This window comes from Macadamia integrifolia, chromosome 4, assembly GCF_013358625.1.
Source record: "Macadamia integrifolia cultivar HAES 741 chromosome 4, SCU_Mint_v3, whole genome shotgun sequence".
NCBI classification, from domain to species: Eukaryota; Viridiplantae; Streptophyta; class Magnoliopsida; order Proteales; family Proteaceae; genus Macadamia; species Macadamia integrifolia.
The window spans coordinates 11,971,559-11,993,882 of NC_056560.1; the positions used below are offsets into that span (position 1 = coordinate 11,971,559).

The window sequence follows — 22,324 nt, forward strand, 5'->3', positions numbered from 1 at the left end:
ACCTCCAACTGTAGATCTCGAGTTGAAGATTACTCTCCCGGCACCGGAGTGGCAAGATCTAGCTTCGGCGCCACGGAAATCCTTCCTTTCTTCCTCTTCCTTCCTTCTTCCCTTTTCTTTTCTCTCTCCTCTTTACTTTTCTCACCAACGTACGAGGGTAATAAATGGAAAGAAAAGAAATCATAAAGTCTTATATACTATTCCTAATTAAGTGAATAGTGTCGGATGGGTCACTCAGGTGGGTGGGTGTACCCATCGATCATACCCACCCGAGAGTCAAAACTTGGGATTTTGACCGGGCTCGGACCTCGGCTCAAACCCCACTCCAGGCATACATTGTAGCATACGTATATATCTTAAAATACAGATATAATACCTGTTTTATCCATACATAGCCTTATGGTAGGTGCACGTACACGGTTTGGGCACTCCCGTCTCTTCTGGCACTGGCTCGGACTTGTCGGGCCAGCCGGTGTTTAAGGTCACCCGTGCCATCATAGCCCAAAAGGAACCCGCTCTAACATCCTCTGGCTCGGTTCCTGCATGGTTAAACCGGTTCAACCGCGAAATCAGACCGGGTTTAAGAAGCGGGATATTACATTACCCCCCCTTCTGAAAAATTTCGTCCTCGAAATTGCGTACCTGGTTGATAAAAAAGATGAGGGTACTTGGCTCGCATTTCTTCTTCTACCTCCCAAGATGCTTCTTCAAGTGAGTGATCAGCCCATCGCACCTTTACATAGGAAATGGAGCGGTTGCGAAGGGTTTTCACCTTCCGGTCCAAAATTTCAGCTGGCTGTTCTGTGTAGGTCATATCAGCTTCTAGGTACTCTGGTTCCACGGGTAGTACATGAGATGGATCATGCACGTACTTCTTCAGCATGGACACATGGAATACATTGTGAACATTTCCAAGCGAAGGTGGCAGAGCAAGCATGTAGGCTACTGAGCCAACCCGGGACAAGATCTCAAATGGTCCCATGTATCTTGGGCTCAACTTCCCCTTTCTGTGAAACCTTTGCAAACCTTTAGTAGGAGAGATCTTGAGAAATACCTTTTCTCCTAGCTGAAATTCAATCTCCTTCCTGCGGGTGTCCGCATAGCTCTTTTGACGGGACTGAGCTGCTTTAATCCGTTCTCTAATAACGTCGACCTTGTCACAAGTCATCTGGATCATCTCAGGTCCTAACATTCGACGTTCACCTACCTCATCCCAATACAAAGGAGTTCTGCACTTTCTGCCATATAACGCTTCATATGGAGCCATCCCAATTGTAGCTTGGTAACTATTATTATATGCAAACTCCATAAGAGGTATATATTCTTCCCAGCTGCCACTCATCTCCATTGCACATGCCCTGAGCATCTCTTCTAATATCTGTATAGTTCGCTCCGACTGACCGTCCGTCTGTGGGTGAAACGCTGTACTCAAATTCAGTTGCGATCCCAAGGCACGCTGTAAGCTTTTCCAAAATCTGGAAGTGAACCTTGGGTCCCTATCTGAAACAATGCTCACTGGCACTCCATGTAAACGCACTATGTTATCCATGTAAAGTTGTGCTAGTTTGAGCATGGAGAACTTGGTCTTGATAGGAATGAAATGAGCAGTCTTGGTAAGCCGATCCACAATCACCCATATCGCATCCATTCCCTTAGGTGTACCTGGTAGTCCGGTGACGAAGTCCATTGTAATCCTTTCCCACTTCCATTCTGGTACTGGGAGTGGCTGAAGGGTACCATAAGGTCGATGCCTCTCAGCTTTCACCTTCTGGCAGGTAAGACAAGTCGCCACATACAAAGCTATGGTGACTTTCATGCTTGGCCACCAGTAACTCTGTTTGAGGTGTTTGTACATTTTGGTACTTCCTGGGTGAAGTGAGTACTCGGAGCTGTGTGCTTCTCTCACGATTTTATCCTGTATATCCAAATCATCGGGTACACACAATCTGTCTCGAAACATCAATGCCCCATCACTGGCTAAAGAAAAATCTGGGTCGTTCATTGTTTGGTCTTGAACCTTAACTCTGATCCGCTGCAATTTGGGATCCAAGGGTTGCTTCATTATCACCTCTTGCCTAATTGCCGGATGCACCTGTAGAGCCGATAAGGATACCGTCAACCACTTAAGGTTTTCTGGTTGAGGTTCAAGCTCTAAGGTTGCCCCTTCATACAAGAGGGCTTCATCCATTAGCATCGCCTCTTGCACAAGTGGTGAGCTGACTGCTAAGTATGAGAGCGACACCGTCTGTGTCTTCCGACTCAATGCATCTGCCACTACATTAGCCTTGCCGGGATGATACTGAATGTCGCAGTCATAATCCTTCATGAGCTCAAGCCATCTTCTCTGTCTCATGTTCAAATCTTTCTGGGTGAAGAAGTATTTTAGGCTTTTATGGTCACTGTATATTTCACACTTCTCCCCATACAAATAGTGTCGCCAGATTTTAAGGGCAAAAATGACTGCCGCTAGTTCCAAGTCATGAGTGGGGTAGTTCTTCTCATACTCCTTTAGTTGTCGGGATGCATACGCTATTACCTTTCCGCGTTGCATGAGAACACAACCCAACCCAACTTTGGAAGCATCGGTATAGACCGTCATTCCACCTGTGCCTTCAGGAATAGTCAGCACAGGGGCAGTCACCAACTTCTCTTTCAGTTCCTGGAAGCTCTTCTCGCATTCCTCTGCCCAGTCGAATTTCACACCCTTTTTAGTCAACTTGGTCATCGGTGCTGAGATCCGAGCAAAATTCTCGATGAAACGCCGGTAGTACCCAGCTAAACCCAGGAAGCTTCTAATTTCAGTAACATTCTTGGGACTTTCCCATTCCACTACTGCTTTTACCTTAGCAGGATCTACTCCGATTCCAGCTTTAGACACTACGTGCCCCAGGAATCCAACTTGTTCAAGCCAAAATTCACACTTGTTGTACTTGGCAAACAACCGTTGATCTCTCAACCTCTGTAACACCATTCTCAAGTGTTGAGTGTGCTCCTCCTCAGTCTTGGAGTAGATCAAGATATCGTCAATAAAAACAATTACCCATTTGTCGAGCACATCCTGGAATACTCGATTCATTAGATCCATGAATGCTGCCGGTGCATTGGTTAACCCAAAGGACAACACTAGGAACTCATAATGGCCGTATCGAGTCCTAAATGCTGTTTTGGGTATATCACTACTCTTTATCTTGAGCTGATAATAGCCGGACCGAAGGTCTATCTTTGAAAATACTCTGGCTCCCTGCAACTGATCAAATAAATCATCGATGCGTGGCAATGGATACCGGTTCTTAATGGTCAGCTTATTCAACTCCCGGTAATCTATGCACATACGCAAACTACCATCCTTCTTCTTGACAAACAACACCGGGGCACCCCAAGGTGAAACACTTGGGCGAATAAACCCCTTTTCCAATAGTTCTTGCAATTGCAACTGCAACTCCTTCAATTCAGCTGGTGCCATCCTGTATGGAGCCTTAGATACTGGAGCTGCTCCAGGAGTCAAGTCTATGGCAAACTCCAACTCTCTATCAGGGGGTAAATGCACCAGATCATCTGGGAAAACATCGGGAAACTCCTTAACCACTTTTACTTCTTCTAGAGGTGTAACTCTTGCATCAACATCGAGTACCGAGGCTATGAAACCCTGACATCCACTTTCTAGCAACTTTACCGCTTGGAGAGCGGAGACGAGGACCTTCCTCACCCTTTTCATTGTGTCTGCTCGGTACACCCACTCTTTCCCTTCGCCATCTGTCACCTTAATCAGCCTTTCCGCACAGATCACGTTAGCTCGATGAGCCGACAACCAATCCATACCCAATATAACATCAAAATTCTGCATATTGAATTTAATGAGTTGTGCATCAAAGTTCTTCCCACTAATCTCCACCGGGCACGGTCCATACACTTCCTTCAACTGTGCAATTTTACCAGTAGGCATACTAACAATCATTCCCTGGTCTAGGATCCTGGGTGACATCCCAAGCTTCCCTACAAACCTCTTAGATGCGAATGAATGAGTAGCTCCTGAATCAAATAAAACATAGGCTGGTATGCCCGATATGGGTAGGATACCTAGTATAACAATGTATATAATTTCAGCAGGTCATCAATATTAATCATAATGAACTTCTTAATTTAAAATGTACCTGCTACAACTTCTGTACTAGCCTCAGCTTCCTCGGCTGATAGGGCATACATCCTTCCCTGCGGTTGACTGCCTCGAGGTAAGGGAGGTCGGTACGCAGAGGGCTGACTGGAGGGCAAGGCTGGTCGGGCCCGACAGTCTTTCGCATAATGCCCATAGGAATGGCAGTTGAAACAACGAATCTGAGACGTCGGAATCTGAGCGGGGCCCCTCTGTACTTGACCCGCTGCAGATGGAGGTCGAGGTGGCCTTGGAGCTGTAGGTGCCACACTAGTGTTCGGGCGAAAGGAAGTAGAACCCGAACCACCAACCGGCCTAGAAGGGTAACCAGATGGCCTATAGGGCTGCCTATACATAGGCCCAGAACTGTATGATCCACGGTATGCTTTGGAGGAATTTCCCACATCTGGGAATGGATTTGTTCTCTTCCACAGTCCAGGAGTGAGGGACTGTTCACCCTTTTGCTTATCTTCCATTGTTTTGGCCTTCTGTACAATCTGGCCATATTCTGTCAAATCCAAGACTTCAAGCACAGACCCAATAGATGCCTTTAGGCCTTTTAGGAACCTTGTTGCCTTCTCTTCAGCTGTTCGCATATGCCTTGGGGCAAAATGGAACAAACTCTCGAACTGCTGTTGGTATTCAAGGACAGTTTTACCTCCTTGAGTTAAGGCCATGAACTCAGTCTCCTTCCGATCTCTGAAACTGCGCGGATAATGGTTATCCAGGAACAATTCCTTAAACTGCTCCCAAGTAGGTTCTGGATGAGCAGCCATCAATATAGGCTTGGAAGCTTGCCACCAAGAATTTGCCTCTTTCTTGAGTTGTAACCCAGCACAAATGAGCTTCTGGGCATCCGTGCACTCAAGCACCTCAAATATCTTCTCCAATTCTTGGATCCATTGATCCGGTTCTAGAGGATCACTCCCCACCTTAGAGAATACCGGTGGTAAGTTCCTCTTGAACGACTCCACCACCCTTGACGTATTACTCGTCGCCGGGAAGTTAGGAGCATAGGCAGGATAATAGGAGTATGGATGAGGCATCCCATGCTGAGGAATACCGAATGGTGGGATTGGAGGTGTACCCACTTGTGGTCCCGTTCCCGACCCTACAGGTGGGTTCTGCGGCGTGAGTACCCGGGGAGGTTGACCCGGTTGAGAAAAATCCAACTGTTGCTGGATGGCAGTCATAAATGCTTGCTGTTGCTGAAGCATTTGTTGCTGGAAAGCTTGTTGGGACTGCTGAATTATTGTAGCAACATCTCCCGGTGTAATGACCGGTGGAGGGTCCGGGAGTGCAGTCATAGGTGGGTCCCCATGTGCCCCACCCTGACCAAGGGTCTCTGGAGGTAGTGGAGGTGAGGTATGCCCCCTAGAACGGGACCCTCTGGGATTTTGTGGTCGACCGACCCGACGAGGACCCCGCGAGGTACCTCGGGCATTACTACCGGATCTAGTACGTACCATCGTATCCCTGTACCTGGAACATATCACACACCATATTGGTTAAACACCATAGAACTGATTTAGGCACACAATCATATGCCATTATATGAGGTGTTGTAGTGTATGATAGCCTGTAATCAATCATAGCTAAATTCCAAGATACAGACAAAGTCCACAATCATACATGCTAATGGTCCCACTTGACCATAACATATTGATCATAGGAATAATATCCACCATAAAAATCAATGAAATCATAATAGGAGAAGAGAAGGGAAAAGAAAAAGAAGGAAAATTTCAAAATTTTTAAAATTTTCCTCTTCTGTCTTAACCGGTGGGATGAACCGGCGGGTAGGGACCCGCCGATCTCAGCACCCCAAACCGGCGGGTGTCACCGGCGGGTAGGGACCCGCCGGTCTGACCCACCGGTCCTGCCCGTGATAAAACACGAACAGGGCCCTTCAGGCCCTGTTTTGCCTGTCACTCTCACTCTCTCCCCTCTCTTTCTTCCTTTTCCTTTTGGACGATCTTGGGAGTCTACTCAGCGCTCCTACTCGCGGTTCCACTCATCCACTCGGCGCTTTAGTGAAGAGTCAACTCATCTTCATCCAAGTAAGTTCCTCTTCTTCTCCTTTTTCCAGAATTTCAATTTGGGTGAAATGCTTGAATAGGGTTTACTTTCTAGGCTTTCTTTCTCTATTTTTCACCATAGTATAGTCTTTCCATGTGTTTATGATGATTCTACTGTAGTCATTCGTAGTTTATAGGAATTTGTTCCTTCATTTGGGGAAAAACCCCCAATTTGTGCCCTAGGTTCCCAAATTTGGGAATTTCTTACATTGTTGATCCTTTTCTCAAATTGGTGATTCCTTTGTAGTACATTCCACTTGTTTTATGCTTAATATGCTTTAGATTGCATGAATCACCCATTATGCTTGGAATCCCTATGTTTTCCCATGAAAATTCCTATTTTTGGCATTGAATTCCTTGGTTTTCACTCATACTAGTATTCATAGAACTCTATAGTCTATTTGGGGCATGTTCTTGCATTTCCATCATCCCACTACTATGTCATTTCGCCTTAGTCCTATGGTTTCCGGTTGTTCTCCATTATATTCGAATTTGCACCATGTACTTGAATTCCCTCATTTTACTTATACTCTTTGCTTTTGCTGTCCTTTGCTGTTTTGACATGTTCCTATGCGTTGTCAACTACCGTGCTTCATGTCATAAGTTTCCTATCTTTCTCAGATTGTCGCCGTTCCCGTTTTGCATAAATTGGATTTTGGGTTTCCCTTCTTTAATGCTGCTGTCTTTTATTGCTGTACTAACCCAACTTTCTTTCCTTATTGCCAGAATGTCGTCACGCACCGGCAAAGGACCATCTTCCTCTGGCGTTCGACGCAAGACCACCGCTTCTAAGCGGAAGAGTGCGGAGACCAGCACTTCAGCTCATCGCACAGGGAGACCTGCACCTGCTCAGTCTGACCCTTCAGACTATGATGAGGAGCACTTCACTAGTGCAGAGGCCGCAGCCAACTGGCCCAACTTCCTGAAGGGGTCAGTGTTGATGGAACAGACCGTGGTAGTCGAGGACTTCCACAAGGCCAGGCTTCAGGAGAGGTTCTCAGCATTGGGCTGGGACTCTATTCTTCAGGTGGACCGACCATGCTACGAGCAGCTCGTCCGTCGGTTTTATTGCAACCTGGAGGTGTCGTATCAGTACGGGGAATTCACCATCAGCAGCTTGGTGAAGGGAGTGGATATCCAGCTGACGGTAGGCACCCTGGCCAGCATATTGGGTATATCGGCGGCAGGACACCGATACTACAGTCCCCCCAGGAGTAGGCCTCAGGGACCGTTCATGAGCATGGAGACACCGGACTTCATCTACGAGACCATCTGCGGCAGCAGCAGTCGCCCGGAGTCCGAGACATCTTTCTTCCCTGAGGTCCGTCTCTTCGCCCGGTTGATCCAGTTCAACCTGCTCCCCAGGGGAGGTCATCGGAACCAGGTGGGTTTCATGGCGGCCTTCATTGCATTTTGTATCTTCACGGCCGCAGAGGGAGGCGGGGAGCACTTGTGCCTTCCCTATATCATCCTCCGAGCGATGGAGCACCATGCTTCCCACCCAGAGGACGGAGGATTCCCCTACGGCAGGATCCTCACCAGGATCTTCGAGTTCTTCGGGGTGAATCTGAGCGGAGAGGAGGGGAAGACTCCGGCTGATAGGTTCGATCGGAGCAACCTCTTGAAGATGAGTCTCCATACCCTCATGGATTCACCTCCTAGATCAGGAGCTCAGAGAGGTAGGGGTAGAAGGGCTGCCCCTATGGTGGATGTCCCCATGGAGGAGGAGTCCAGTGAGGAGGATGAGGACTACGTTCCTCAGGACGAGGAGGAGGATCTGATGGGCGGCAGCATCCCTGAGGAGGTGCCTCAGGAGTCGAGAGGTCCGGGTCCTAGTTCTTCCAGAGCTGCAGCCCCACCACCTGGGAGTGGTGACTACGACTATGAGGGCAGGACAGCCTCCATGCGGGCCTTGCAGGATGGCCAGGTCCAGATACTGAGGCGGCTGGACGAGATTGCCTCCAGGCAGACCACCTTGGAGGATTCCTTCCGTAGGCTGGGTCAGGACTTGGACACCAGGGCCAATGCTATCTCAGCAGACTATGGCCGGCTTCGGAGGGAGGTACAGGTGGTGAACGCGAGGTTCGATTATTACGATCACCGCTTCGATGTTAACTCCAGGCCTCCAGCGAACGTGGTGATCATCGACGACGATGACGACGCCCAGTGAGGGCTTGGCTTGCCCACCCAGCTATTTATCCATTTTTCTCTTTTTGTAGACATTGTACCTTTCTTTATTCTCATTCCTTGTAATTGCAATGTAACTTGATTTCATTTATGGAATGAAATATCTTTGGATAATGGATTGTTGTGGTGTTTTCCTATGTGGAGTACCTGTGTGGTTTTGTGGTGATGTGATTTTTCTACCTGTGCCCTTGGTTATATTATTATCTGTTGTTTATCAGGTTTTGTGTAAAATTTTTGGAAATCCCACTTTACGCCGTTATGCTGCCGAAATTTCATCGAAATAGTACTTTATAGGTTATAGTTCCAATCTAATTACCTTTTTATCTACACTCACGCATGCCATGAATGCAACTTATAATATAACTCCATTTTATACTTTCTTTCTTTGACTTTTAATCTTTAAACTTTTATCTTTACCCAACCCCATTTTCCTATTATAGAGTCTACGGGATTCTAATGGTATGCTGTAAGTGGAGCAGAGCATCACGCTCTGATACCACCGTTTGTCACACCCCGTTCACCCTGAACCGGAGCGGTGACCGAGTTAACACCGGTTAACCCAACCCTGCCAGGATCATCAGATACTGTATTCCACCACAGCATACACACACTAGCATCAATTCATCATATCAGCGGAAGACTAAGTTTTACCTGTAAATAATTCCCATATACTTGATACCCAAATGGTGATACAATAATTATATACATTTGGGCCCGTAGGCATGATATATACACAAAAAGAATGAAGTTCAAACATCAAGTATATACAGGAAATCATCAAAATCATCAGAGTACACAGCTCGGCCTCGGTATCAAGGCTGGAGCTCAGCTCGGCCTCAGAACTGCTGTCCCGCAGCACAGCTCTCACATGCGCAGTCTACGCCGTGCTCAAACTCCTCAGGGGTCCACCAGTCCTCTCCAGGAAACTCGACTGTGGGACCCACCCCATGCTCCTCAGATGCATGACCTGTAAAATCATCTAAAAAGGGGTGCACACGTGGAATGAGCTCACTAGCTCAGTAAGTAGAGAGGTGGACCACACACAACAGTCCACACATCACAACACATCATATGCACTACATGCCATGCAAGTCATTTTAAATCACATACACCTAATCAGCATTACTAAGTCCTTGGTTTTAGTGCTACTACAACCACAGTACGCGTATACTCCGGGTACGAGCCGCGAACTCCCTCCCGCGATACGCCCATAGGGCTGTTGGAGAAGGCCCACCGTGAGTACTCGGAAAAATAAAGACAATGCCGTCCACCGGCTCTCAACAGAAATGTAAATAAATTAAATGACAGTGCTGACTCCAGCAATTTAAAAGCAGTACGATTGGCCCTCTTGAAATACCACCGGAGTTGCCGACTGTCCTACATGACTCGCCGGGCGTAATGCCTAACCGCCACAGTGTCCGACAACCGCGACCCCTGCTTCCCCCCAAATGGCAACCCAACACCTCAACCCCTGTTGGGAAGGGTCGTAGCACGGGATGGTGAGAATCCTAATACCGCATGCTCCTATATGTAGTACGACTGCATAGTGCCATCGTGCCCCATACCACGGGCCACCGATGCATTCGTTTCCAAGCCGACCACGGCCTCTAGTCTATCAATGCATTATGCAACATGATGTCCACATTCAACATATAACATCTCATTCAATTTGCATTTGAAAAGTAAACGTAGCATATATGCACATCAAAGTGTGAAATGACTAATCTATATAGCATATTCATGATGACATGACTAGATTAGATATAGTTATATGAATGCCAAAAAAATTCCTTGAAACAAGGCCAAACGTCCTCTCTCCACTTACTTGTAGCGTACAAGGAGTCCCGCTCGGTACGGGTGAGATCCGGAGCGAATCGGGTAGGCTTTGGTGAACCTAACAAAATTGAGCGGGTTTAGTACTTCACCATTTTAGAATCAAAATTAATGAAATCCGATGTCAAAATCGTGTTTAGAACGTCGAAAGAAGGTCACACATCCGATTTGGGCTCGATTGGACCAACGGATCACCTTCGGGGCCACTCAGGTGGGTCAGACAGGTGGGCTGTCTACCCACCGGTCCTACCCGCCGGTTTGGCCAGGGACCCCCTGCCCTCTCAGGTGGGTGCTCTCAGGCAGGTAGGGACCCGCCGGTTGTACCCACCGGTTTTGGCGGAAAAACCCCAGTTTCTTCTCAACTTCTTCCATTCCTTGGGGACCCAAATAGGGCTTTTCTCAACCCATTCTTCACACCTTTAAAGTCCTATAGGATGGTTCTAGCTTAGATCTAAGTTAGATTCAAGTGAGGGGAGCCATCTTACCTTCTTTGCTCAAGAATGACTTCAAACCTTCCAAATCACTTCCAACTCACAATGCTCCTTCTACCTTGTCAATATCTCTTCAAATCCTTCAAGATCAACACATAAATCATCTATTAAACCATAGATTCATCATTTCAAAGGGTATTTACAAGATCTCAAGAAATCACACTCGAATCGAGGGTTTAAGCTCGGGTATGGTGAACGTTCATAAAACCCAACTTTTCTTACCTCCAACTGTAGATCTCGAGTTGAAGATTACTCTCCCGGCACCGGAGTGGCAAGATCTAGCTTCGGCGCCACGGAAATCCTTCCTTTCTTCCTCTTCCTTCCTTCTTCCCTTTTCTTTTCTCTCTCCTCTTTACTTTTCTCACCAAACGTACGAGGGTAATAAATGGAAAGAAAAGAAATCATAAAGTCTTATATACTATTCCTAATTAAGTGAATAGTGTCGGATGGGTCACTCAGGTGGGTGGGTGTACCCACCGGTCATACCCACCCGAGAGTCAAAACTTGGGATTTTGATCGGGCTCGGACCTCGGCTCAAACCCCACTCCAGGCATACATTGTAGCATACGTATATATCTTAAAATACAGATATAATACCTATTTTATCCGTACATAGCCTTATGGTAGGTGCACGTACACGGTTTGGGCACTCCCGTCTCTTCTGGCACTGGCTCGGACTTGTCGGGCCAGCCGGTGTTTAAGGTCACCCGTGCCATCATAGCCCATAAGGAACCCGCTCTAACATCCTCTGGCTCGGTTCCTGCATGGTTAAACCGGTTCAACCGCGAAATCAGACCGGGTTTAAGAAGCGGGATATTACACTAAGGCTCCTACAAATCAGTTTTTGTATTAGGTTGAAGCACATCCTACCAATGAGTTTGGCGCAAGGTCTCCAACAACTAGAAGAATTGTGTATTGTAAGTTGCTATAATCTGGAGGAAATAATATTTGTGAATGATCATCATAATGACATAGATGAAAAGGAGGAGGAGGAGGAGGCCATCATCATGTGCAAGAAGACTACGCTACTGTTTCCTCGACTGAGGTATCTACAATTACACACCCTGCCAAATCTCTCAATGGTGAGCAAAGGGGTGTTACACTATGATTATTATTGGCCTTCTTTGGAAACATTGAAAGTTGAGGAATGCCCCAATTTGAAAAGGCTCCCTGTGAGTCCACAGACGATTGCAACAAAACTGAGAGAAATTGTGATACAAGAAAAATGGTTCAATGCGTTGGAGTGGGATGATCATGACGAAACTGATCATGACAAGTTGCAACAACTACTAGAAAGAGGAGTCGAGGTAATTAAAATTCATTCTTAATCTCTCATTTTTATTATCTACTGTGTATTATGTTATATGTACATCTCTAAACAGAATTTTTTTTTTTTTTTCATAAAATTAACTTTACTAAAGCTAATATCCATGTCTGTTGAGTTTATCTCAAATTCTTGACCCGTTTTGAAGATTGACCCGCTCCGACATATTTTAGTGGCAACCTGAATGGAAAAATTTCTGAGATATGTGATGGAAGCAGAGGGGTTGGGCCGATAGGCCCAAGCCCAGAGCCCATCACTGATCTCGTATTGGGGTGCGAGGCTATGGTTCGACCGGATTGACTGTGACCTGATGGGTCGACCCGCAACTTGGAGTATATAATGTACTGTTGTCTTGTTGTGAAAGTCATTGTAATTTTTGGGGGTATTTCGAGCGAGGGTTTCAGGGCGAGTTTTCTCACCGCTGCTTGGGTGTAATCTCTCTTTTGCATAGTGAAACATTTTCTTCTCCGCCAGAAGACATAGCACACCACACCGGTGTGTGAACCTCGTTAAATCTCTATGTTGTGCGGATTTATTGTCTGTTTATTTTCGTATTTCTTGGTGTTTGCTCTAACAATGTCCTAAATTATTTTAAGTTTCCTTTGTTTTAAGGGTTAAAATTGACCTTTCTTCTCTAAAGTTTTTTTCCCTCTTAATTATCTTGACACAATGAAGGATAGATTCATATTCTTAACTGAACCATCCAACAGGTGAGATTTGTAGAGTAGGATGACTCGGAATAGAAGACCTCCAGATGATCACTAAGAGACAAGGGTGGTTGGGTTCTTTGGGTAAGTTTCTTATATAGCACATAGCATGCATTTAATTTCAATTGGAATTTCTGTTGGTTCTATTAAATTCCTTTGTTGTTCTTTTTGGAGTAATTCCTCGACTCATTAATAATGTTTCTGTTGTTGCAGATGGAGATGAAGATTAGCAGCTTCATGGCCTGAATTTGTTGAACAGTTTAATCTCATATGTATGGAACCTCTAAAGTGGCTTATTCTTTTGGGTTTATGATTTTGTCAGTTTTGAACAAAACAACCTTATATTTGGTTAGTATATGGATCACTTATGAGGAATTAGCTTTCGACATCATGTCAAGACCAAGATATGGATTTTGTAGATAAGGGTGGTGAACCCTAACTGATGGCAATGTCGAAGGTAGGGCTCTTCATCCTGCTTTGTGTTAGTTTCTTTGTTTTGGCTTTGGCCGTGGTGTGTTCTTTTGTATTTTTGTCCTCTTTTTAATGTAATTTCTGATCTTTTAGCGAAAAAGACTATATGGCGGGTTTCCCTCTTGATGTACAAATTACACTAATAAATAAGGGGTTCTCATGGGCTTATTAAAATCCCAATTACAGCAATCATAAGACTATAGAAGCTTGTTTTTAGCTCATTAATTATTGGGTGCTCAAATTGCTCACAGGCTTTGTAATCCCATCGCTCTCACAATCCTTTTCTGGATTCCATTAATGGACCATTGAAAGCTTGCAACTATGCATCAATGTCATATGTCTTTTATCAAGTGATACCAAGAAATTATACTGAAAAAACTAACAGAATAAAAGTTACATTTTATTTCTTCTAGGATCGGTTTGATACTATCAAAATGAGATAAAAGGAAAATTAATGGAAAACAAACAGATTGAGAGGATAACACTTTTTTACTAAACTTTGCATGGAGGGAGTGGAGAGCCACACAAACAATCATTCCCGACAAATGTCGATGCCGGAAACTTATTCGCCGGAATCTGACCACACAAATGGTTATAACTCACATCCAACTTTTCCAGCCCTGAGATACTCGCCGGAACTTTCCCAAACATCAGATTCCGAGACAAATTCAAATATTTCAGCGTTTTGGGCATTCTCAAACTCTCCATCTTGAACTTTAATTGATTCCCAGAAGCCCAAAATCCAACTAAGTAATCTGTGCTGTTCAACAAACCCACTGGGCTACCTGTGATTTCATTGTCAGACAGATCTATGTAGTCGTAGAAATAGGTCTCTGCTGGCTTCCAATCGTCTAATTTGATCTTAATCCCACACCCAGCGAGCTTGAGAGAGTAAATGATGGGTGATGAAGTAACCCATTTCGGAATTCCACCTAAATTGAACTTATTGTAAGAGAGATCGAGTGATTCAATCCCTTTCACGTTCATTTCAGGAAAAGGATCAACTAGTTGATTATGAGAGAGATCGAGATTGAAGATCTTAGTGAGATTATTGAAACTCTTGGGTACAACACCTGAGAAACTGTTCCAAGAAAGATCAAGTGTGTCTAATTGCTTGAAATTGCTAAGAAATTCTGGAATTTTTCCTGTAAGTCTGTTGTGACCCATCTCAAGGTAGATTAGTTTCGGTGCTAGATATGAAATTGACGCCGGAATCTCGCCGGAAAATAGGTTATGTGAGAGATTCAGGATTCGGAGATCGGAGAAACCTGAGAAGATATCAGGGATTTTTCCTGAAAGCCTATTCTGTTCGAGACTTAGATATGTCAGGTTCTTGAGTTGCCGGATTCCGGCGGGAATCTCGCCGTAGAGAAGATTCCCGCCAAATTTGAGCTGAGTCACCTGGGTGAGTTGAGAAATTGAGCTTGGGATCCGACCCGAAAACCGATTTACTGAAAAACTCAGAGAAGCAAGTTGAGAGAGCCGACCGATGTTACCAGGTAAAGGACCCGAAAGCTTGCTGTTCTCAATGTAGACGTACATCAGCTTGGGTAGATCGAAGAGTACCTTGGGGAATGCTCCAGTGATGTTCTGGAGATTTTGGAAGTAAATTCCATCCAAGTTTTGAACCTTTGATAGTGATGAAGATATTGTACCCGATAGGTAACCTTTCGGGTTGTTGGGTTGCCCGGTCAGTGAGATTGTAGTGACTCGGTTGTTCTCTCGGCACTCAACCCCGGACCAAGTGCAGCAATCGGTACCGGATTTCCATGAGGAGAGAATGCCTGATGGGTCTTCGACGATGCCTGATTTGAAACCCAATAAGCCAGCTTCATCGTCCACGTGGCATGATGAGGAGGTTACAAGTAAGCAATGGTGTGAGAAGAGGGAGAGGAGAAGAAGAAGAAGAAGGAAAGGGAGAGGGTGGGAGAATGTCATAACTTCTGCAAGGGGAGAAGGTTGGTGAGAGACTTGATAAGTGGGATGAGTAGCAATCCATAGATTTATAGGGTCTGAAGGAAAGAGATAATTACTACGATGGTGGGACTTGGGAGGCAGAATGGCAGTGCCTAGTGGGGTGAAGGTTGACCGTTGACTTATCCGTTCAAAAGGTTGGACAATGGAGGTGGCGACTCGCGTTAAAGAGCTTGTACGTGTAGTCGAGCGGGAAGTGGGTTTGAGTCAAGGGCGTCGGCTAAAAGGTGCATGGACGCGGCCTTTATGGCTGGATTTGGGCGGATCTGGTTGGGCAGATCTATCTAACTCTAGATGTGGCAACCAATGTAAGGACTCCAATGGCAATCTGTGGGTCCCACTGAAAGTAAATGAATGGCTCCTGATTGGTTTTAAGACTACAGCAGTGGAGTCCCTGATGATAGACACGCCCAGTGGTTGTAGTTTGAAGGAGGAGGATGGGGTAACGTCGGTGAAGACTGGAGACTGATTCATGAAAGGCTAAGATATGCGAGTTGCAAGGGAGGAGGGCTTCCTACTTTCCGTCAGTTGGATTGAGACTAGGGAGGCAATTATATCCACGGTTGTTGAGCACGAGGCCAATAACAGTGCGCGTGGGAGTATTAATAATGTTGAGATTTTTTACAATCATGGGCTGAAATCATCATTTTACCTTCCATTGTGTCTTGATGCAAATGCCACACTATCAACTATCATGTAAGGTTTTCTTTCCGTACAATATATTATCTTTGAATAAAAGAGAATATATAATTTTTTTTAATCCGGGAGCATAACCTACCGTTGCAATCCAATGAGTGTCCTTAGAAAGGAATCATCAAGGGATAGAGAGATCATTTCTATCAAAGGAGGAGAGATAGAGGTGGAATACTAAAGGCTATGATCCAAGATAACAACCATTTGGTTAATCATTAAAGAGGAAAGAATGCTAGCCACTAGTGTATATATGTGCTAAGATCATGGGTACAGAAAGACCATGCTGCTTCCGCACCGAAGATGCTTGCACTAGTCTTCCCATTGGTTGCGTGCGCTACTATGCATTTATGTCAATGGGTAACGTTTCCTTACCCAGTCATTAATTATGGCAATATCATATTTCAGAGAAAGAACCCTACCTACTTGCATGGCTTTAGGACGAGAAAAGATCCGACCTACCCCCACCCCACGAAGGTGGATAGGATTCTATCGCCCTTCATATTTACATGGACCAATGGAGAGAGACTTGGCTAGCCAAATGTCATAAACTAAAGTGGTAATTATTGTCCACACTGAGATAGACAAAAGGATGGGCTCGATTTGTTACTTCTCAAATTTTATAGTCAAAGTCAACTATATAAACCCGTATGTACTGGCATACATAGTAATATTAGTCCATAGTCAAATAGTCCATAAGTCCAGAGTCCATACAAAGTGTAAGTTCTCCAATCAATAGCCTGCATTCTCCCATTTCCTGAAAAATTGAAAGTCATATTTTGCTTCTCGGCAAACTCTTTTTGACTTGAAATTTGAAATGTGAGGAGGCATAGGGTTTAGACATGTTCACAAATTTGAGCCCAAATCTCTCATGTGACAAGTCTAGATGCTAGGTTTTTTGCCCTTATCTTCTTCGCTCTACCGACTGAAAAATCTGATATATTGGAAGAACTCGTTTATGTCTCTCTTTGTTTGTCCAAGGCTTAGTGCCATTTGGTGACATCCTTCCTTATAATCTATTTCTTATGTAGTGGAAGCGTCTCACAATCTACTATTTTACACTTAAGGGAAGAAATGCCCTTGGTGGATGCAAGACCTAGGACCCCCAGAATTTGTATGCAAGATGAGCCTACAGGAGTGCCAATCAACCGAGCCACCACGTTTGAGAATGAAGTGGGATCCCTAGATGTAGTGGCTGGTGAATCACCGATCAAAGAGAAGCTTTTGGAGAGATTCTTCATCGATTTAGTGGCCAGTGAATCATTGAAAAAGAACGCTACCCGTCTATGCTCTCTATGCCCAGACACAAGACACTGTGAAAACTAGAGGAGAAGGTTTCAAAATAAACGAGTTGGGCTGAGGAGCTATGCACAAAAAAGTCCAACCTGAGTAAACCCAAACCACTCTGCTAAAGTTCCATCCAAAATACAGTTTTTATACAATATTCACCATCAAACATGGTCCAACCGATTCAAGATGAATACAAATAGATTCAGAAATTATGCTCTTTGTTTCAAAGAAGAATAAAGAATAGATAAAAACCTCGAAAATTACCTCAAAAATTCAATGAGACATCAAGCTGTCTGAGCTTCCGGTTTGAGTATGTTCTCCATTGCTTTCTTTGAATCTGGAATGCACCTCCAACAGCGCTTATGAACCCCACTAATTTTTTTGGGAGAATCTGCAGCTGGCACACTGCATGAGATGCTTTAAAGCATCAAGTTTATGTAATTCGAAGATAAATCGAAGATCTAAATATAAAGAAAAAACTCAATCAATAGTATAAAAAGTTAAAGGTGGTCTCTTATGATTAGAGAATTTTTATAAGGAAGCCAAGGCTCCTCATGATAGAATATAAGTTACTGGCCCTTGGACCTGAACAAGTACCTCCTCCTCCACTGGAATGGTGTTTTGCCATGATAAGCTGATATGACAAGATCAAATACTCGAAAACTTGTTAAGAAAAGGCATAAAATTTCTCGACTGCCACATCTACAGAGGTTCTCTAGACAAGAACTGTAGTTCTGTCATGTGTCATGATGAATGGGGCTGAAATTGTCAGGACATATTGACCCCAAGGTCCCATGCTCATCATATCAAGTTTCATCCCATTTGGAGTTGGACAAGTGCAAACCGAAGCATTGAAAAATCCAGGACTAATTCGACACCTGCTCAATCAAGAGCATTCTCTAAATGTCCAACAGACATAATTGCATCACCCTTCCACGTGGAAAAAATAGGTGCCTGACTGCAGAATCTTTACAAACAGCCATTTAGAAAAACTTTGGCTCCCAAATAAAACAGAAGAATAAATTCATCTCACAATCTTGGCAAACATTTTTTGTTCTGCTCAATTCATAGTTTCAAACCCAAAAGAACCAAAAGCATACCATATGCCCATAACATTTTATGCTTCAGTGATCTGAGCTGTATTATAGGTACGGAAGACACTCTAGAATCCTTGAGAATACATGTTTCCTTAATGCGAGCATTCTAGTAAATATGTTGATATCAACAATTAGGCAATTGACCCAAAAGAAAAGAAAGAGGAGAATTAGGCATAAAAGTATCCATGTATGAATATTTGATGTACCATTAGTAAATCCATAGAAATAATACCACAAGGGATCCTTTAGGGGAAAAAAAAATATACTATGTAAGAAATAAGACAACAAAAAGTTGACATGATGAGGAGAATAAACACTAAGGATCACAATATCTGAGCCTATGGAAATATTAAAAGGGCAAATGGAACTTTACATCAAACATGATGTGTGAAAAAACAGAAACTATCCCAAAAAGGTCTCAGAACATATATGCCCTGAGCAACTACATGTTACCTCTTATTTGCAAATTTCAAGCACAATAGGAGACTCACGTGAAATTATAATAAAAGACAAGGGCAGAGACTGAAAATAATAAATCAAAATATGATCAGTTTTAGAAATAGAGTTCGATAAAACCTAACTAGACTAGACTGATATGGGAGAAATCTATCACCTTCACAAGAACTAATCAGATCAGCATGAAACTAAGGTTGCGTGGCCTATTAGATGGGCCATATTGGCACCAAACTTACTAACAAAATAATTAAGAGCTAAGGGGTGTGATAGGTCAGGTATATAGAATGTGGAAAACAGAGCAGGTAACAAAGATAATTTATATATGATAATCAAACAGGAAATTAACAATGCATTCAAGAAAGAACGATAAAAAAAATGTAATCAAGAAATTTTAGAACAAATTAAAGAGTAACAAAGGAGTTATGATGGTTTTAAAAAGGTTGAAATAAAGAGGTAAAACAGGGAGTGTGGAGAGTTGTTAATGAGTTAGGAAACTAACCTGAGACAAGAAAACTAAAAGGAGAAGTAATGAGAGGGAAGGTAAGAGAGGAATGGATGAAGAAATCACCTACTGTATAAAAGAGTTAAAAACAATATATATACCAACTATGACTCCAACTTCACTAATTAAAAGGGTAATTCTTGTAATCCTCGCTTCTACCCACAATATATATACCAACTATGACTCCAACTTCACTAATTAAAAGGGTAATTCTTGTAATCCTCACTTCTACCCATACTCTCATTCCATTAAAGTGACACATCCATTGGACCAAAGATCCAATACATGTGTAACCAAACCCAAATCTTATTTCCAATAAAATAGCCCACAACAAAGATTTTTCTCCATCAGCAGGGTTTGGAATTAACTTCGTCCCATGCACCACAAACAAACATATGTGCACACACATGGATGATCTGGTTGAATGGCAAAGAGCTAGACAACTCTACAGAACATTTTCTCCAATGAAAATCATTTACGTAACAAGAAAAAATTCAAGATGGACCCTACGGTCCAAAAGTGGTGGTGTCATTGACCCATGCAACCTTATAAGATTGTTGATGTTTCTTGGTTTTCAATTTCAGTTTGTCAATGAGCTCCTCTGACACAACATTCATGTTGTTGCCTCCTTCAATGATTAGCTTTAAGGATGGTCTCCACATTGTACATTGGTGTGGAAAATATTTGTTGGAAGCCAATCTTCTTTTACAGCTTCTCTAGGAGCTGTTAGGATTTGTCACACAATCATTATGACTCCAGGTGTTCCTTCAATATTTTCAACATCTTCTTCTTGTTCCTCAAGCAGCTTCTTCTTCTTGCTGTATGATAGCTCATCTTCTTTTTCACAAAGATTAACGTTCTTAGTTGGACAAATGACAATAAAGTGGACTCTGATGCTGAACTTGAAACATTCAATATCACAACCTCCCCACTTTGCTGGAGTTTCCTGTAATAGACTTCCCTTTGACATCTCCTAGTGATGAAGCGGAGTTGGCTCCCACTAGGCTATTCTGGATAGGCTTCCGAACAGTAAAGTCCACAGCTTGAGAACCAAAGTGTGTGGTTGATGGCTGCTTGAGTTGATTCTCAATCTTGAGGGCCATTTGGTAAATTTCATCAGCGCTGAAAAATCAGGGGGGCGTCATCTCTCGTCTAATTGGCATGAAGTCTTGTCTCGTATCGAGACATGGCTTGGTAATCATCTTCATTAATTTGGAAACTGTAAGATCATTAAACTTCCATGGCTCCTTGCTTCTATTGGATCAGTTGTTCATACACAGTTTTCATAACCAAATGGAAGATATATTTCCCATAGTTTAAGCTTTATCTCCTTCCAATGGATCATTGGAGGTTGACTAAGTGTAAGCATACGTTCTTCAATGCTGCACCACCACATTCAGGCTGAATCCTTAAGTTTAATTTTAACAAATCACACCTTTCGATCCCCAGTCACACCATATCAAACAAAATAATTTTGTAGAGCAGTTAACCAAACTGGAAATGCATTAGGATCTAAATTTTCAGACATATCAGGTACATCTGCATGTATCCTTTTAGTGATATCAATAGCCATTTGGCATTCATACCTATCTTGGTCAAGCAGTTGTTGATAGGTACTTAAAAGGGATGCTCTAGGAGTGGCTGATGGAATCCATTCCCTTGCTGGTCGAGGACTTGTCCTCAGCATTGGTTATCCAACTGGATGGAAATTGTTGTCTTCTACTTCAGGAGTGTTACCAGCCTCTTCCTGATTAAGTATTTCTTCTTTTGCTGCAGGTGTAGCTTGATTGGCCGTAGTATGAAAACCTCCAGCTCTTCTTGCTTCTAGATTGGTGACTTGATTGGTAACATCATCAATTCATTGTGCAATTTGCTGCTGTTGCATCGCCTATCTGTGAATCAGCCTCGATATTCCCTTCTACTTTTGGTTACCATAAGATTGAAATAGTGGGAACTGCAAACCTAGGGCTTTGATGCCAAACTGATGCAGCCAGGAAAAGCAGCACCTGATATAGGTGGAAATATTAGGACTACCGAAAATGGGTAGGTTGTTTAGAAGGTGATATGAGGATTATAAGTGGGAGGGATCTGAAAAGGGTGAGAATGGGAGGAGTCCACCTCCTTGGACAGGCCTTGTTCAAGGCCTGATCAAATATTGTTGAAGGAATAGGCACGTTCAATTACTAGGATTAGCAGTAGCAACACGAGAATCTTTCATTCAACTTGCTCCAAATTGCTTACAGGCAGCCCTTTTAAAGGGTGGCTGGAAGGATTCTAGACTCTCATTGGGACTTTCACACCTAGTACTGGAATCTTAACTATTTCATGAAATGTACATTTTCAAGGACTTATTCATCCATCAATGAAACTGACTTGTAATATCTTCTAGGACTCTACAATTTTAGAAAATATCTATAACTAACTAGGTAATGCTGCTCATGTTCCCCACTCATGTTTTAATAGATTTTGACCCTTGTTTAACTGAGACTTAGACTGGATTAATTAGGCGTGGTCTAGACTTATTCAGAATAATCTCATAAACAGTGACAAGCTTATCCCACCATCCAAACGTCTAGGAACTCTAGCATCCTTTTTATTTTTGGTTTCTCCTTTTGTAAGTTTTCAGCTGGTGATTCTCATCACCCTTGCAATCATGCAGACCTTGGTAATTTGATCTTTTCTTTCTTTTCTTTTCTTTCTTTCTTTCTTTCTTTTTCTTTCTTTCATTCTTTCTTTTTCTTTTTTTCTTTCCTTTTTTTTTTTTTTTTTTTTTTTTTTTTAACAAAGAGAAAATAAAAATACCCATAATGCTTTGGGTTGGTTGTCCTCTAGTGGTCTACTCAATCCTCATGTTAGTCGATTCAAGCGGATAGAGTGATGACTATTCGCCCAATAACAAGAATTTAGCTACAAATTGGAAGGAGAAGATCCTACTTTATACATTGTAAATTTGATGTCTCGTTTAGATAGTTTACCCTTAAGCTAGGGCCAGGATTGTGGACTGTCCTTTTACAATGTGATTGTTATTTCAGTTTACTGATTTAAACCACTTCCTATTGATGATTCTAAGCTGA

The 22,324-nt window shown here is 43.3% G+C and overlaps 2 protein-coding genes across 5 annotated transcripts in view; both read right to left on the reverse strand.

Annotated features, from left to right (window-relative positions):
- The window catches only part of LOC122076760, a 32,180-nt gene that overhangs the window by 5,879 nt on the left and 3,977 nt on the right, over window positions 1–22,324 (reverse strand). Inside the window, exon 3 of one of the 4 annotated variants that reach the window (XM_042642275.1) lies at window positions 17,460–17,586. In XM_042642275.1, the coding sequence (XP_042498209.1) occupies window positions 17,480–17,586 (107 nt within the window). In that variant the 3' untranslated portion in view covers window positions 17,460–17,479. Of the gene's footprint in view, window positions 1–17,291; window positions 17,601–22,324 lie in introns of those variants that run through there. The other 3 variants (XM_042642273.1, XM_042642274.1, XM_042642272.1) reach the window with 3 other exon arrangements.
- On the reverse strand, window positions 13,621–15,233 carry LOC122076758 (DNA damage-repair/toleration protein DRT100-like). Its single transcript, XM_042642269.1, has one exon. It carries the CDS (start codon window positions 15,177–15,179, stop codon window positions 13,734–13,736), a length of 1,446 nt encoding a protein of 481 aa, XP_042498203.1. The 5' UTR covers window positions 15,180–15,233; the 3' UTR covers window positions 13,621–13,733.

What these genes read in the sequence shown, in the direction of transcription:
- LOC122076758 (XM_042642269.1), bottom strand. Translation starts at nt 15,179, where the DNA reads ATGACATTCTCCCACCCTCTCCCTTTCCTTCTTCTTCTTCTTCTCCTC.